The sequence below is a fragment of the Dermacentor andersoni genome, chromosome 4 (assembly GCF_023375885.2).
Source record: "Dermacentor andersoni chromosome 4, qqDerAnde1_hic_scaffold, whole genome shotgun sequence".
Taxonomy (NCBI): Eukaryota; Metazoa; Arthropoda; class Arachnida; order Ixodida; family Ixodidae; genus Dermacentor; species Dermacentor andersoni.
The window spans coordinates 150,871,254-150,889,642 of record NC_092817.1 but is presented as its reverse complement, the minus strand read 5'-3'; the positions used below and the strand labels follow the sequence as shown (position 1 = coordinate 150,889,642).

Genomic DNA, 18,389 nt, shown 5'->3' with positions numbered 1-18,389 from the left:
CTATGTTAGAATAAACCAGTTGTTCTGTTACCAGTCTTCTCATGCTTTGCCGGGACCTTCGGATGCTTCCAGTGCCCCAGGCCGCCAGGCCAACGCTACCCTTGGGGCTTGCGACCCATTGGCAATAACGGGCGTCAGCACCGAGACCCCAACAACTCGGGCCAGCGGTGCGATTCCAACCTCTGGTTGCCAGCGGTGAGATCGCGACAACGGAGGCCAGCAGCGAAGAGATGCGGTTGACTGTATGCTGAGCAGCACAACCACCATCCGGGAGCAGCGCAACGAGCCCTGTGTGATGACTGGTTGCCTGCAGCGGAACGACTGCGCTGAAGTCTTGGCTGCGAGGTTTGGTGAGTGCGGGACTTTCTTCTTCTGAGTTTTGCCAGGCTTTTGTTAGTGTTAGAAACAGAGCTGGTAATTGTGGTTGTCGTTGCTACCGGGTTAGTTTGCGGCAAGACAATAGTAGGCAGTAGAGAAAGCAGCATTCAGAGCAGCCATGGATTTGAAGTCGTTGCGCAAACCGAAATTGCTGGAGCTTGCGAGAGAGTTGGGTCTGGATGTCTCAGACAAACTCAGAAAACCAGAACTGCTAAGGGCTATTCTTGAGTTAGAAGCTGAGGATGACGAGCTGTCGGAATGCCTTGAGACCATTGAGGAGAGGGAGGAGCAAAAAGAGAAACAGGAGCGCGAACTTAAAGAACAGAAAGAGAAAGATGAGCGCGAACGTAAAGAACAGAAAGAGAAAGATGAGCGTAAACTTAAAGAACAGAAAGAGAAAGATGAGCGTGAACGAAAAGAACAGAAAGAAAAAGAAGAGCGCGAACACGCTTTGGAAATGAAGCGTCTCGAGGTAGAGATGGAACGCGCTCGTAATGGAAGTCAGGCACACGGTGCAGGAGAACGAGTATTGTTCAAAATGACTGACCTGATGCGGCCGTTTAAGCTGGGAGAGGACATTGGTTTGTTCCTGGTTAACTTTGAGCGAACGTGCGAGAAGCAGGGGTTCTCTCGGGAAACGTGGCCACAGCGCTTGCTCACTTTGCTACCCGGCGAGGCGGCCGACGTAGTCGCTCGCTTGGAGAGAGAGGAGGCAGAGGATTTCGACAAAGTGAAATCGAGTCTGCTAAAAAAGTACCGGCTGTCAGCGGAGGCGTTCCGTCGGAAGTTTCGGGAAAATGAGAAAGGCAGAAGTGAGTCATATACAGAGTTTGCGTACAGGCTTATGTCAAACATGCAGGAGTGGCTCAAAGAAGAGAAAGCGTTTGGTGACCACGAGAAAGTTCTGCAGTGTTTCGGGCTAGAACAGTTTTATAGTCGGTTACCTGAGAACGTGCGGTACTGGGTCTTGGATAGGCCAGACGTTAGTACGGTGGCTAGAGCCGCTGAGTTAGCCGAGGAGTTTGTGACGCGTCGGGCTCGCGGAGCTAAGGACGGTCAAAAGGGTGAATTTGGCTCCAAGTTGGAGAGGCCGAAGTTCACACCCATGAGAGCAAAGGGGGATACACGTAGTGCGGATGCGAGTGAAAGCAGTCCGACCGAACGTAAGGAGACGGCGGCAACCGAAGCCGAACGCAGAAAGCGGTTCGAGATGAGGCAAGCGCGCGTTTGTTATACGTGCCAGAAGCCGGGTCACTTTTCGGCGCAGTGTCCAGAAACAAAAACACAAGTCGTGTTTTTGTCTATATGCAGCACTGACGAGAACATGAAGCTTCTCGAGCCTTACATGCGAGACCTCCTCGTGAACGGGAAAGAGTGCCGAGTGCTTCGCGATTCCGCAGCTACAATGGATGTAGTTCACCCCTCTTACGTAGAACCCGAAATGTTCACGGGCGAGTGCGCATGGATCAAGCAAGCAGTGGAAGCTCATAGCGTGTGTCTGCCGGTAGCAAAAGTGCTTATTGAAGGACCTTTCGGAGCACTTGAGACGGAGGCCGCAGTGTCATCTATGCTGCCCCCCCAGTACCCGTACCTATTTTCGAACAGGTCCGATCACCTCCTGCGCGAGAAGGGGCTTTTGTTTGGTGAGGCTAGCGTTCAGGCCTTAACCAGATCGAAGGTTCGGGAGCTCGCTGCAAAGGCGGTAGTTGCGGGGCCGACGTTGTTGAATGATGAAAAAGGGTCAGAGGCGCAGCAAGCTGGTATTCAGAGCACGCCCGAACGGGATAAAATTGAGCCTGTAGCGTTAAAGGCAGCAGATACTGGAGAGGAAATTCCCGACACGGGAAAGTTAGAAGAGCTGTCTCCAGATTTGCTCATCGCGCCTACGTCAGACGGACTTAACAGGTTGCTAAAAGTCAGCCGGTCGGCTTTGATAGCCGAGCAAAAGAAGGATGGCAGCCTAGAAAACATACGCTGCATTATCAAGGAAGGTATCGCCAAGAAAAATGCTCGCTTTGTGGAAAGAGGTGGGGTCCTGTACCGGAAGTATCTAGACCGCAGAGGAGTGGAGTTCGATCAGCTGATCGTGCCTCAATGCTATCGTCAGGATCTGTTGCGCTTGTCGCATGGGGGTTCGTGGTCCGGACACCTAGGAGTTAAGAAAACTAAGGACCGTCTCTTGCAGGAGTACTATTGGCCAGGGTGTTTTCGGGACGCAGACCACTTTGTGAAGACATGCGACACCTGTCAGCGGGTGGGCAAGCCAGGGGACAAATCGAGGGCGCCGTTGAAGTTGGTACCTATCATTACGGAGCCTTTTAGACGGCTCGTTATTGATACAGTGGGACCTCTGCCGGTAACAGCCACGGGGTACCGACACATTTTGACTGTGATCTGCCCAGCGACAAAGTTCCCTGAAGCAGTGCCGCTTAAAGAACTCAGCTCAGTTGAGATAGTCAATGCACTACTGTCCATATTTGCGCGAGTTGGTTTTCCTGCAGAAATCCAGTCAGATCAGGGTACAGTGTTTACTAGCGCTTTGACGACAGCCTTTCTCGAAAGGTGCGGGGTAAGGCTATTACACAGCTCAGTGCACCACCCCCAGTCGAATTCCGTTGAGAAGCTCCACTCCGTCATGAAGCGCGTGTTGAGAGCATTGTGTTTTGAACATCAAACTGACTGGGAGCTGTGTCTGCCTGGAGTGATGTTTGCATTAAGAACCGCACCGCATGCGGCTACGGGGTTCTCGCCAGCTGAACTGGTGTACGGTCGCTCGCTGCGATCTCCGCTTCGCATGCTTCGAGAATCATGGGAAGGCAGGGGCGACGACCCAGTCGTGGTAGAGTACGTGCTTAAGCTCCTCGAACGCTTAAGAAGGGCACAGGAGTTGTCAGGTGAAGCAATGGCAGAGGCCCAGCAGAGGGCCAAGGTTTATTATGATCGGACAGCCAGGGCCCGTCGTTTTGAGGTGGGCGATGAGGTCATGATATTGCGCACATCGCTAAAGAACAAACTCGACGTGCAGTGGGAGGGCCCAGCACGGATTGTTCAAAAACTGTCGGACGTTAACTACGTGGTAAGTCTGCCAGGAAAGCGGAAAGCACAGCAAGTTTAGCACTGTAATCTGCTCAAACCCTATAAGCAACGGGAAGCAGTGGTGTGCATGATGGTAAACGTGCCCGAAGAGCTTCCGGTCGAGCTTCCGGGACTAGGCTCAGTGACAAACAGGAAAGACGCCGATCAAGTCATTAGTGACTTAATAAGTAAAGCATCGCTGTCGCCTGAGCAGAAAACAGAACTACACCAGCTCTTACAAGAGTTTCAAGGTCTGTTCTCTGAGAGGCCTGGTAGGACTTCTGTCCTTACTCATGACATAGAACTTACCTCCCCAGAGCCAGTACGATCCAAGGCGTACCGGGTGTCACCCCGCCAGAGCGATATTATGGAGGCTGAGGTAAAGAAAATGCTACAGCTCGGTGTTATTGAAGCGGGTGAGAGTGATTATACCTCCCCTTTGATTTTAGTTGAGGTACCGGGCAAGGAACCTCGTCCTTGCGTCGACTACCGCAGGCTTAATTCCATCACTAAGGATCAAATTTATCCGATCCCTAACATCGAGGAGCGCCTTGAGAGAGTGAGTAGCGCTCAGTTTATTTCCACCCTAGATCTTGTCAGGGGTTATTGGCAGGTTCCACTTACAGAAGAGGCTAGTAGGTATGCGGCGTTCATTTCACCAATGGGGACATTCCGTCCTAAAGTTTTGAGTTTTGGTTTGAAGAACGCGCCATACTGCTTTTCAAGCCTCATGGATAAAGTGTTGCGGGGACAGCAAGAATTCGCTTTACCGTATCTAGACGACGTAGCGATATTCTCTGCATCCTGGCCGGAACATATGGCGCACTTGCGGGCAGTGCTAACCCGCCTGCGCGATGCGGGCTTGACAGTCAAGGCTCCCAAGTGCCAGTTAGCACAGGCCGAGGTTGTCTACCTCGGACACGTGATTGGTCGGGGTCGTCGCCGCCCCTCTGAAATAAAAGTGGCCGCTGTGCGAGACTTCCCGCAACCGCGCACGAAGACCGATATTCGGTCGTTCTTAGGTGTCGCCGGCTACTATCAGAGGTACATCCCCAGGTACTCTGATATCGCGGCTCCCTTGACGGATGCTCTAAGAAAGACAGAGCCGCAAACAGTCGTCTGGGATGAGACGAAGGAAAGAGCTTTTAGCGCCCTAAAGAGCGCCCTAACAAGCCAGCCTGTGCTACGATCGCCCGACTACACAAAAGGGTTCGTTGTTCAGTGTGATGCTAGTGAGCGAGGCATGGGCGTTGTACTGTGCCAACGGGAAAATGGAGAAGTAGAACACCCCGTCCTGTATGCTAGTCGTAAGCTGACGAGTCGTGAGCAGGCGTATAGCGCCACCGAGAAAGAGTGTGCGTGTATCGTGTGGGCCGTTCAGAAATTGTCATGTTACCTAGCCGGCTCGAGGTTTATCATTGAAACGGATCACTGCCCTCTCCAATGGCTGCAGACCATCTCTCCCAAAAATGGCCGCCTCCTGCGCTGGAGCCTCGCTTTGCAACAATATTCCTTTGAGGTGCGTTACAAAAAGGGGAGTCTCAACGGTAACGCCGATGGCTTAAGTCGAAGCCCCTAACGTGAGAATCAGCCTCAAAATTGCTTGTTACTGATGTTTTTCTTCCTGAGGCAGGATTTTTAACTTATTGCTTTTGTATAGTGTTTCAAAGTGATGATGTGCTTTCTAGTGCAATTTTCCGATTTGTGGACGCGTTCTGAGTGCTGCTAAACTACTGTAAGGAACTAGGCAGCAGTATAAAAGGGGAAAGAGCCTGGCAGGGCTTAGTGAGGGTTGTGCCGTGCTTGCTGACTGAGCGGTTGACTTTTGGCGTGGTTCTAACGCTTGCCGGAAACGAGAACAAAATGTCAACTCTCCCGAAGTCACTTTGCAGTGTCCTGTGTGCACCTGAACGTGAGAACGAGGCCTTCTCTGTGCACTGCGCTCAAGAAACGCCAAAGGACGCCCGACTTCGGTTATGGGCATCATCGAGCGACATCCCTCCGGACAGCGGATGCAGTCCCCTGACCTTCGGGATCTCCTTCCCCCGGCGGGGCGGTCTGTTACGTTTCGCCTACAACGCGCGGTAATGCCGGCGCGGATGCAACGGACGCCGGGGCTTTGTTCAAAGCGGCGGACATTTTGGCCCGTCCGACGCCGCCGCGACGCCTACCCGCCAAGCGTGTCCAGGCGTGTTTCAGTGCCACGTGTCTTCGTGTGTGCGTGTGTGTGTGTGTGCCCTCGCTTGTCAAAGCGCGGCAGCCGGGGAGCGGAGTTCCCCGAATGAGGAGCCTGGAGGTCTCTCGGCTCAACCGCTCGCGCCGTCGTGGGCCCCTGCTGCGCCGTCCCGTGACCTTCATCCCGTGACCTTCCCTCCTTCCTTTTTGGACCGCGACGCCGAGGGTATAAGAGCAGCTGCCCCGGACGCCAGGGGAGAGGCTCCGATTTGTACTGTTGAGTTACGTGCTCTCCCGTCTCTCCATTCCGGTCGACCTGACCGGCCGCTCTTTTGCTATGTTAGAATAAACCAGTTGTTCTGTTACCAGTCTTCTCATGCTTTGCCGGGACCTTCGGATGCTTCCAGTGCCCCAGGCCGCCAGGCCAACGCTACCCTTGGGGCTTGCGACCCATTGGCAATAACGGGCGTCAGCACCGAGACCCCAACAACTCGGGCCAGCGGTGCGATTCCAACAGTCCTCGCTCCAAGACACGAAGACAGCCCTTTCTTGCGCGCGTTCGCTGTGTGCGAAAGCTTTCAGAGGGTTCTTGCAGGAGTGTAGCTTCAGTTTGTTTTAGACGCCCTGTTAACTATGCGATAAATGTATAGTTTTCTTTATCTAGAGAGGTTTTGGAGAGCCACGGCATGGACTGAACGCACGTCCCCGTTGGATTCCGTGGGCACGCCGCCACGAGTGGCCTTGCGCTCGGGAAGGTAGGCTGTCGAACGACCGCACGACCCCAGAGCCACAGGCGCCATCTTCCGGAAGCGCACCTCTGACGAGGCACGAGGCATAACACGGCGCGCGCTCCTCATTGTTCTGGTGCCGGCGCTCGCCTGGAGTGCTCTGAAAGTTCCTTCAATACAAGAGAAGTTGGTAGCTGCAATGTGACTAGTCTTCGGCAAGCTGAAAACACAGAACGCTATGCATACGCCGTATCTTCCCAAAATGCAATGAACTACCACTGCATGGGTGCGGTCGTCACAATAGAGTCCACCGAGCCGTGTTATTCCTTTTTCCTTTTGATGCGCAAGCGTCAAATGGCCCATTGAGCGAAAAAGCCGGCGACGTCTGTTGCAGCGAAAAAAACGGCACCTAACTTCCCTTTTTCTGCGACGCTACGTCACGAGCTCGCCTCGCCCTCTCGTGACGCTGGCTCGCCCTTGCTGGAGCTAGCAGCCCGTATAGCGCTTTGGTAGGGCTAGCCACACTATAGCTTTAGCGTCAAAGTCTGAAGCATCTACATCGTCGGCGGCCACAACCTCGGCAGTAGCGAAACGGGGCTGTCCACACCAGTGCACCGCGCACGAAGAGAGAGAGCGGAAGAACGCAGCACAACGAGCCAACAGGCAGGCAGCGAAATCCACCATCGTCGCCAACTATCCCAATGCACGGCGGGCGGCACGAATATTACCGCAAACATTACTCGCGCCGCAAAACTGGAAAGACCCTTCAGCGGCGTTCACTTCGCCATTGGTGCGTTCGCATTTACAACTCATAAGAAGTGCTTAGGTGTCCTCGGATTTTTAACGCGACAGCTTAAGGGCCCCATGTCGCAGAAAATCCGGCGTCGGGCGTCGCTTCGGGAAAAAGAATTTCGAACCAAATCCCGAGGGGAGTACGGTAGCGCGATTCCAAGATGCCAAGGAAATTTATTCACCCGTAGGCACGCTTACAATTGTGGTATGAACGTAAAGTACAAGACGGGACGAGAGCGAAAATATAGGGACACACACAGCGCTATTCCGAGCCACACAAACCCAACCACTCTTTTACTACCACAGTTGCTCATACCTTGTCTTTTATTATTTACAAAGTTATTCCTCGGAATATTGAGAACGGCAGCCCATAAACAAACGTAATGGTAAAAAACATTGACAGAGCGTGTCTTTTATGCTAGGTTTTCTCGGCCTGAAATATTAAAACTGCACAGCAATAACAGGAGATCGAACCACGCAAGAGGCCGCACCGCGTTTCTACCCGAAAGCTTGCCTTCGTGCATAGCATTCGCCGCCAGCGTTTCCCGGCAAACGTTACGGTTACATAAGCTGCAGTTGCCGGGAAGCATAAAAAAACAGTCAGGAGTCTTTGAATGCTATCGCGTTCCACTCTTAAAGGCAAAGATTGAGCGCCCTCAAATTCTTTTATATTGTTTTGCGTGACACAGAAACTATTTTCGCGTTATAGAATATAAAACACTAGCCATTGTCGTCTCAGTGCAGCAATCGCACGGAGTATCGTATTTCATAAAGTTGCAGACAAAAAAAGACACAAGCGGACAAATCGTAGAGAAAACAGGCTGGACAGACGCTGCACTATCAACTGAAGTTTATTGAAGCAACACGTAATAAATATACAAAACGAGGGGAGGGGGGGCGGAGGGTTCAGAGCATAGTGCACAAAGTAGGTGGAAACAAAGATTAACAAATAGAAAAACGAGGCAAACAAAATACAGCACGAGACAAAATAACACAGCTTCCATGATAAACTGAATTTCTTAGCACCCAAGCTTAACCGATGCTTGGCTGATACACAAGCCGTCATTAGTGGCAAAATGACATTCTTCCATGGCTTCCCTAGACGCCTCTATGGAATGATAAAACAGTAACGAAGAAAACGGGGGTGCATCCACAATTTCTGCAGTGGGATGACAAATGGTCATATGAGACTTTCAGCGAATATTTCTATTCTGTCAGCCTATTATTAACACATCGCCCCGTTTGTCTAATATACACAGCTCCACGAGATAAAGGTGGCCCATATGCCAGGCTGCTTTTACGCGGAATAAAGGTATTAGAATTAGGCACGTACCCAGGGGGGGGGGGGGGCCGGGGGGTCCCGGGGGTGGGCGGTGGGCAATAATACCATTTGTACTACCAAAGGTATACCTCCCCTCCCCCCTCATTTGCATAGAGAAGTTACCTTGGGTTGGGCCCCCACCGAAAAAAAAAATCCTGGGTACGTGCCTGATTAGAATGAATATCGACTCCTACAGTTGTCACTTCATCATTAGAAAAGCGTTTATTTACTGTTGAACAAATGCGTCCAAATTTATTTGTAGCTGAAGAAACGGCATCAGTGCCGCACCCAACATTCGAATCGCTTCGCGAGGCGGCACGCACGTAGGGTATAACGCCAACATTACTGTTTTATCTTCCATACGGAATGTTTTTGTCAGACCCGTCACGTTCCACCCAGCGAGCTGTCTTTTCAAGAGCACTGGGCAGAATATGTCGCAGAAATCCCGCTGTATCTCGCCGGTCAAAATAATAGAGCCACGCTTCGCGTCATGAGATGTGCATACGATTTTGACCAGCAGGGCTTCAGCAATGACAGAACAAAGCGAACCTTGAGTAACAAGCACGGGATTGCTGTGTGTTTTTCCGCTCCCAAATTCTTGATCCGTACTATTCGATTTGCATTAGATTCGATTCTCTTCTGGCAACACTCGATTCGTTTTCAATTGGTTCTCAAAGACAAGTATTATTCGGACATCCCTACTCACTTGTAACATTTCGCGCTATTAAGGAAGAGACTTCATGCAGTTAAGACCTGTCGGACAAAAATGCTGTGGCCTAATTAGCCACTCCATGCTAAATGGGACAACGTGCACGTTCTTTCTCTTTAGGTTGTCCTCTCTAACTCTTTAACCCCTAAATTATTTCCAGAAGAACGTACCAAATATTCGAAATTTCTTACAGCAGAGAGATATACGGCTAGCGTACCATAGAATTTTCGTGTCCGCACACCAACTATCAACATCAATGGCTCATACCCCCGTAAGCGAGGAGGAAAAGGAGGAAGTAACTTTATTTCGTGTCTTGCGAGTTGGTGGAGAGGGCCAAAGGCTCCGCCTAGGTGACGGCCAGGAGTTCCTGGGTCCTGGTGGCATCCTCGGCCCACTGGACCGCCCATAGTTGATCCTCGAGGGCGGGGCTGAGCAGCGCGGCTTCCCAGCGCGTGCGAAGGCTGTTGCTAGAGGCCGCATTCTTGTTATTTTTATGTATCCCTCGGCATTCCCATAATATATGCTCCAGAGTGGCTCTGGATTCGCATGTGTTGCATTTGTCCGTTTGATATATATCCGGACACGGGATGTGCAAGAACGCAGGATTCGAATACGTCCTAGTTTATAACTGACGCCATGCGACAGACTGTCCTTTTGTCAATTTTGGGTGACGTCGTGGGAATATGCCCCTCTGTAACCTATATTGTTCCGTAATGTCATTATATGTTGTCATTCTTTCCTCCCGCTCCCACTCATTTACTGCACCGTCACGTCCGGAGGGTGTCGGGGCGTCACTTGTGACTGCGGCTCGGTCCGTAAGCCCTCGAGCCACGTCGTGTGCCGCCTCGTTGTTGCCGTCGTCCGCGAGGGTGTGAGCGGGTGTCCATGTGATGAACACCTTTCTTTTGCAATTTTGACCTCCTGCAAGAAGAATGCGTAGTGCCTCCGGGGAGGTTCGGCCGTTGGCAAAGTTTCTTATTGCCGTCTAAGAGTCGCTGACTATCACGGTTGCGTTAGTCTGAGCTACTGCGTGTGCTATGGCTACTTCCTCCGCTGTCTCGTTACTTGTGGTGCGTATCGTCGCGCACGTCTTACACTGTTTCTCACTATCGATTACGGCTGCCGTAAACCCTCGTCTGCGACTGTATCGAGCTGCGTCTACGAATACTGCGTCCTTGTCGCTGCCGAATTTCTTTTGTATCTGCTTCGCTCGGTTCTCTCGTCTGTCCTTATTGTGTTCTGGGTGCATGTTCTTTGGTATTGGGGGTATTACCATTATTTCCTTCGTCTCTCCCGGTATGTCCACATTGACACCATGCTGTGATTGGTAACCTATGTCTAGTCTCTCTAGGATGTGTCTGCCTGCTCTAGTCTTAGAGAGGCGTTCATATTGTGCCGTACATTGCGCCTCAATCAGCTCGTCTATCGTGTTGTGGAGGCCTAATTGTAGCAACTTGTCCGTGCTGGTACTGATTGGTAGCCCTATGGCTAGTTTGTATATTTTCCGAATGAGGCATTCTAGTTTGATCTTGTCCGTGACCTGCCATTTCAAGTACGGCGCTACGTATACTATTCTACTTATTACGAAGGCCTGTATTAACCTGATCGTGTTTTCCTCTCTCATCCCGCTATGTTTTTGTTTGCTATCCTCCTGATTAGCCTCATGATTTGCGCTACAGTTCTTTCCAGTCTTTTGAGCGTTTCTCCGTTGTTGCCATTGGCTTCGATGAGGAGCCCCAATACCCTGATCCTGTCGACCTTCGGTATTGGTTTCGCATACCCAAGGTCGACGGGATCTCGTCTCGAACTGTATCTCGGCTCTATGGGTGAGATCTCCCTGTAGCTGCCTGGTTTGTGACCTCTGCGAGTCGGTCTGTACAGTAACAGCTCCGATTTCTCTGCCGAGCAGGTTAGCCCGGTCCCTTCTAGATATCGTTCGATTGTTTCGACCGCTGCTTGAAGCGTTTGTTCTATTAGCCCGTCACTTCCATTTCTCACCCATAAGGTGATATCGTCAGCGTATAAGATATGGTTGAGTCCCTCGATTTCTTGTAGCTTGGCTGGCAGCCCGATTAGCGCCAGATTGAATAGCATCGGTGTTAAGACCGAGCCCTGTGGCGTATACCTGCGCTGCCTATCTCGATCTCCTCCGAAACTAGGTCTGCTATCGTGATCTTTGCCATTCTGCCCGTTAGGAAATTGCGTACGTAATCGTACGTCCGTTTTACCAGTCCTAGTTCTCCTACTCTATCTAATATTATTGCGTGTGTTACGTTATCGAAGGCCTTTTTTAGGTACAACCCGAGAATCGCCTTAGTCGATCTTCCCGAATCTTCTATGATCTGATGTTTTAGTTGTAACAAGGCGTCCTGGGCTGAGAGATTTCTCCTGAATCCTATCATTGTGGGTGGGAGTGCGTCCCAGTCCTCCAAGTAGGTGGTTATCGTCGCTATGACTACGTGCTTCATGAGTTTTCCCACGCAAGAAGTAAGAGATATGGCTCTCAAATTCTCAATCTGCTGTCGCTTGCCCGCTTTAGGTATTAACACGATTTGTGCCGTCTTCCATTGCTGCGGAATCTGCCCTGCCTCCAAGCATTCGTTAATATATTCTGTTAACTTAGTTAAAGACTCATCGTCCAAGTTCCTTAGCGTTTTATTCGTTACCCCGTCTAGTCCAGGTGCCGACTTGGTATTGAGTTTTTGTCGAGCTTCCCTGACTTCTGGCTCGCCGATTTTGCTGTCTAATTCGTCATTTACCTGCACTGTGTAGTCAGGGTGTATGACGGGCATCGCTTGCGAGATGCACCTTTCCTCAATTTCTTTGAGGAAGTCCTGCTCTGTCCCTGGGTACGCTTGTATAAGCCGATTTATATTTTGCCTATGTGCCGACTTTGTCCCGTCCGGGTCTAACAAATATCGAAGGATGTTCCACGTTTTTGCCATTCCTATCTGACTGTCCATGGCGTTGCATTTTTCTTCCCACTGTTGTCTGCATAGCTGTTGGGCGTACTGTTCTATGTCCCTGTTCAATTTGGCTGTCTTTCTACGAAGCGTCTGGTTGTGTTTTTGTTTTTCCCATCTCCGTTGCAACCCTGCCTTAGCTTCCCACATGTGTAGAAGCTTATTGTCTACGTTATCTAAATGCGTTTCCGCCGGGACCATTTTCGTAGCTGCCGCCACATCTCCCTTTAGTTTTTCGGTCCATTCCTCAATAACTTGTGTCGTGTCGTCGGCCTCCTCCCTTATTTTCCTGAATTTGTCCCAGTCGACAATCTTAAGTTGTCTACCCTTTGTCTTGCGCGGTCCTGCCCTTACTGTTATTTCTAGTATATTGTGATCGCTCCCAAAGTCGTGTTGCGTATTTGTCCACTGCGTGTCCCGTATGTTCTTGGTGAACGTTAAATCTGGCGTAGTATCCACGCAAACGCTGGTACCTATTCTGGTTGGAACCGACGGGTCGGTCACGAGGGTCAGGCCTCCCTGTTTCGCGTCTAGCCAGAGGTTCCTGCCTTTTTGAGTTTCGATTTTGTATCCCCACGCCGCGTGTTGGGCGTTAAAATCGCCTCCGATCACTACCGCTCGGTTGTCCGCTATGGCTAGCGTACGTTTAAAGAGCGTTCTAAATTTATAGTGTCTGCATTTTGGACTGCTATAAATATTTAATATAAAGAGGTTGTCCTTCGTTTTCCGCATGGGTATGAGTTCTAGAAGAATGTGATTGATTGATTTAACCTCCGTGTCGTGTTGCACGACCGAGTGATTTCGCTTTACCAACGTCGTTAGCGCCTTCGTCTTCCCTTTGGCAGTACCAAAGGACTTGTATCCCGACAATTTCGCCAGCCCGTGCGTTTCTTGCATCATTATAATATCCGGGTTTTCTTTCTCTTTAAGGTGTTGTTGCAGAATGTATCGTTTTCGATCGTATCCTCTACAATTCCATTGCCAAATCGTGTATCTCTTTCGTCTGTCCATGGCGGCATTACAGGTCTTCCAATCCCTCGGAGGGTACCGGGGTCCTAGTGTACGGCTTGATGGCCGTCTTAAACGGTCCTGTCCTACTTGTTTGCGGCCCTATATTGTAAGCGAGCAAAAAATACAATGGCTCATGGCCCCGCAAGGCAGAGGCTGCAAGCTCTCAGCAAAGTGAAGCGAACGGACCTTACATTTTTTGGAACCACGCGTGCAACATACAGAACAGCATGTCGAAAACTGTCATCACCAATGGCCCATACCCCCGTAAGCCCATAAGCAAGCAACAAATGCAATAGCTCATCACCCAGTAAGGTTCATGGCTACTAACTTTGCGTGAGTTACTTGCGATGACGCTACTTATGTGGTCGTGGTCGGTTATTTCAATGTGGATCTGTCTGGATCGAAAAGACAGTGGTTTACGCGTTTGGTGTTGCAGGCATATCGCATGCGATGCCACACCGATAGGGCCAACCGGCCGCCCAGCAGGGTACGGGCATCGATTTGACATTACCGAAGAATGTGTTTGCAGTTGCGATTATCCCGATCAGTGTATAGCAAAGAGACAACAAAGCCGTTGTGACCATCGTTATTAAGTGACAATGAGTAATGCCAATAAAGTATTTACCACAAGTTTCGTTACCACGATATTTAGAGCTCCGCTGGTCATCAACCTTCGCAGAGCGAAATGGCCTTGATTTTTATGTAGTCATAATTTTTTCTGTCATTCTGACTGAAAATATATTCCTTAATATTACCACAATAATTAGGAGGAAATGCCGCAGGAGGAGGGATGGGGGCTATTCAGTAAGTGTCCACCTAGTGGGCATGCCCATTTCGTCTGCTGCTGAAGTGTCGATTGATTGAGGGCGCCTGTCTCCCTCTGGCGTGTACCCCTGCTCAGTCAATTAGGAATTCAGCATGAGACGAAAGACGCCTGTCCACTAGGTAGGCACTAACAGAATACCCTCCATATTCAAGGAGTTATAATCTATGTACAGTGAAGTTTTGTGTGAGTGCATAAAGAGTCGAAACAAGAGTACAAGCGTGCACGCAAGCACACACACACGCGGACGCATTCGCGCACACATGGTTTCATTGACAGCATGCGCATACGTACATAGCGCAGTTCGAAGCCATTCTATTTGCAAGAAGCGTTCACTTCCTCATTACCGTGCAGCCACGGATGCGTGAAGGTGACCTTTCTGGTTCTTTTTTTTCGTTCCCCCGCACGGCCTGCGCCACTGCTGCCGCAGATTGATGGATGGATGCTTAGAGCGTCCTCTTTGGAACAGGGCGGTGGGTAGCGTTACCAAGCTCTTGGTGTTATATTACCTAATGGCCTACCTATGTTAACATAAAGAAAAAAAAAGAAAACGAAAAAAAACAACGAAGAAATCCCACCACCCAACTTTCTGAACCCCTATTGGAAAGTTTGTTTTTATGCGCCTCCGTCGTTTGTCGGTTCCCTACTTTTCTTCACCAATCTTCCATACGCCTCTAAATTAATGCCTATTGCGGACATGCCTACTTTCCTTCTGCTCTCGCTGAACCCAAGGACTTCAAGGAGGCCAGAGGTGCCTAAATCGACTGCTAGGCGGATGTCTTCACATTCTAATAAAACATACTCCATCGTTTCCCTAGCTTTACCGCAGCAAGGACATGCTCCTTCCTCCTTGTTATATCTCGCCTTGAAAGTGCATGTTCTAAAGCACCATGATCTTGCTTCGAAAAGTAATGAGCTTCCCTTATTAAAGGTACGGACACACTGGCGTCAAAACGCGCGCGGCACGCCGCCGGCGGCGCGCCGCGTGCCGCAAAACCTGCCGCGGAACCGGTTCGGTCTGCCGCGCAGAGGATGGGTCGAGGAGCCATTTTCGGCGGCTTGCCGCGTGCCGCGAACCAATGAGAGACGTCCGGGCTTTCTCCTAAGCGCCACCTCTTGGCTACTGCTGAAGTTAACTTCCAGCGGCGGCGGCGGAACCACGATCGACGACCGAGCGCTCCGAGCCAGCCGCGACAAACAGCGCTAGTGCTTCGTCTGCGTGCCTTTTGCGCGCGCCGCCGTCGCAACAGCAGAGAACACACAATGACCAAAACGCTCATCGTCGTCAGAACATCGTCGTCTGCATCTGCCATTGCAGGAATCAACGCGATCAGCGCGGTATCTGCTAACCGAGCAAGGAAAAAGCGCGCGACAACCGCGATATCGCGCCTATGCTCGCGCAGTTCGAGACAAGGCGAGATCAGCGCTGTCACGTGACTCCGCGGCGGCCGCCGCGCGCGCAACCGATGTGGCCTCTCTGCCGCGCGGCGTTCTTGCCACCGGCGGCGTGCCGCGCGTGTCTTGCCGCCAGTGTGTCCGTACCTTAGAGTTATTTATTTCCTGATTTAGTTTTTCCTCTCAAGTAGTTACTCATAGCAGGTTTCTTTTTTATTGTTGCCCCCCCTGAGATTATATCAGCCTCTCTAACTTTCAGCTTGACGTTCTTTCTTGCCATGTTGCTCACCATACCGGTCACATATTTGCTGGTAAGCTTCCAAGTTCTTTCACTCAACTTTGAATCAATGCTTTTTCTGTACAAATATCTGAAGACTCTCCCAGCCCATTTACTTTCTTCCGTATTCCTCAGTCATTCTTCATAATCAATTTTACTCCGTGCTTCAAAACTTGTCCAGCCCAGATAACCCTGCACGGCTTCATTTGGAGTCTCCCCGTGAGTTCTCAACGCGAGGCGTCCCACTGATCATTGGTTGCCATCGAGTCCTGATTGTACCACTGACTTCAAGCAAACAACCACATTTCCAAATTTAACTCCTGGAACCATTACACCTCTCCACATAACCCGGATGCACGGAGGCGAGTGCCGTCTGGTGGTGCTGCAAGGGACCCAGTGGCGCGCGTGCTCCCCTGTGCATACGTACGTAGCGCAATTCGAAGCCATTCTATCAGCCAGAAGCGTTTACTTCCTCATTACCATGCAGCCGCGGATGCGTGAAGGTGAGCTTTTCTGGCCTATTCGGCAAGGGAACAACTGCAGGCCGCAAGCACGTTCACGAAACCCGGCGGGGTTCCCAAGGGAAAGCTTCGCTTTTGAAAAGGGCTCCTACTCTTGAAAGCAGCTTTCCGGCATTGCCGACCGCAACTCGTTTGTGGCAATGGAAGCAGCACAACATCGGCTGAACGGGCGTGACTCGTCATTGGCGTATTGGTACAACCTCCCATGACGAATACAGCTCATGATTAGTGGTTGAAGTGTTAAGAAACGCACTACACTGTCCTGTACGCCAGCGATATAAGCACAGTGTGCTGTACGCCACCACCCAAGCCGCAATTCGGTCTCACCGAAGGCGACTAATGAATGCGGGCGCGAAGCAGAATAATTACGCCATCTGGATTCAACTGAAAGAAGTGCTGGCAGCAAAGCGTCTACGAGCTCTGCGTCGCGCCCTTTAGAAGTTTAACGGTGCTAGGACAAAGTTTAGCATCCATCGTAGCCGAAAAAAAAGGGGGGGGGTGAGTACTTATCGTTCGAGCAATTGCAGTTAAGCTGATGCTGGCAAAATAGGGAAACATACAAGGCAAAAACAAGTGAAGTATTTATTTTGTTCCCAACTAACGCACATACATTCTTAGAAAATATGCAATCCGCATTCATGCTAAACGAAAAGAAGTTACACTTTGCTTTTTACACCTAATGCTTATCAAAACGAAAAGCCTGCGCGAGGAAGTCAAAGTCCCCAAATTCACCGTGCCTGCATACTCTAGGGACACTAGGTTCCAGGAGCTTGCAGGCAAAGCCGAACAGGTCATGTTCCACCAAGCTTTCCGTGACGTCGTCGTGCGCGCCGTTGATCTGTACGTAGGGCACCCACTTCATTGGAGGCTTCAGTGCTAACGTCCTCTCGCCCATCTCACGGAAGAGCTTTTCGCCTTCAGGCCCCCGGCTGCACTTGTCCAGTACTGGCCAGTATGTTCCAACTTTCTCCGCGCACGGCTGACCCGCTTTGGTGGGGTCATCTTGACGAAACATGCATGCGACAAAGTCTAGAAGTTTCCTGACCGGGTGCACGTACTTGACGGCGCATGCCTGCACCTCGTTGACGTAGCACTCCTGAGGGCCGTGCTGACACTGGAACATGACAGTGCCGTTAGCGACCTTCATATGGGCTTTCCCGAAAGGCACGAGGTCGACGTCAAGGTACTCCTCCAGCTTGTTGTAGGTTGGCCACAGTTGGTCGAGAAAGAAGTCATGGCAGTCTGCACATAACCCTTCGTAGTAAAGCGTGAGGTTGATTGACGTGCACTGCGCCGAAGACCATAGCTGAATGGCTACTACGAAAGCGCCGAAGAGAAGGCCACCCTTCGGGAACAGCACAGAGACTCTCATGACTGCTTCAACCTAAGTCCTCTCAAGGGTCTGCCACACAGAAGACTGCGGCTGAAGCGTTTTTGTCTGCTAGTTAACACTCAGTTGTGAGTGAACCTTTGCCCCACTGACCAGATAGTCGGCGGCTGTCAGCCCCAACTGCAGATGGGGTGCAATCTCATAGTCACCATCTGAGAACTTTGGACGTCACTTCTGAGGCCTGCTGATAATTCTCCTGGGTTGGGCTATGCTTGACAGAAAGAAAACAGATTAGACGTCAGGCGGAGAGCAGGAACTATTGGTGGTCGTCTTGGCCCGCTGTTGTTCCTGGGTTGTAATTGCTTGAGCTAACTTGATCGCTGCTAAGTTAAGAAATATCTATCCTGCCTTTGTAGTTCAATGAAGGAAATTTTTGCGTAGTTAGTCAATTTAAAAATTAGTAAAATCGAAGCAATTCGTCTACAGCTGAGTCTAAATCCTCAACAGCTTCGTCACATGGCAAGTGCAACTTTATTCTTAACCCTTCAGTGCCGGCAAAAAATACAAAATGTGTTCAGAAAAATGACATAATTTTGTATCACAGCTTGATAGCAAGTTTCTGGGGATTCGAAATATATGTGAAATGAGGGTAGTAAATTCCCAACGCGCATATGAGAATTTACAAATTTGGGACAAGGAGGAGCTGCATTGCGGAAAGTTCCGTCCTTCTAATTTTGTTCACTGTCGCGCCGCGTAAAAATTATCGCCATTTCGGGGACGCCAGAATCCCTGGATGTGTCTGTAGTACAGAAAGCACTGCCATCAATGTCATTGTTTTCATGCAGAAGAAAATAATATTTTAGCTTGATGAGTGAATCAAATGAAAACCGC

General features: G+C 50.5%; 1 protein-coding gene across 1 annotated transcript; it reads right to left on the bottom strand.

The window, feature by feature from the left end:
• Positions 1 to 16,736: 16,736 nt before the first annotated feature.
• Positions 16,737 to 17,695, bottom strand: LOC126537927 (gamma-interferon-inducible lysosomal thiol reductase-like). The gene has a single exon (XM_050185048.3). It carries the CDS (start codon positions 17,538 to 17,540, stop codon positions 16,845 to 16,847), a length of 696 nt encoding a protein of 231 aa, XP_050041005.1. The 5' UTR covers positions 17,541 to 17,695; the 3' UTR covers positions 16,737 to 16,844.
• Positions 17,696 to 18,389: the final 694 nt, after the last annotated feature.

Excerpts from the sequence above, each read along its gene's own strand:
- LOC126537927 (XM_050185048.3), bottom strand. The coding sequence starts at position 17,540 with ATGAGAGTCTCTGTGCTGTTCCCGAAGGGTGGCCTTCTCTTCGGCGCT.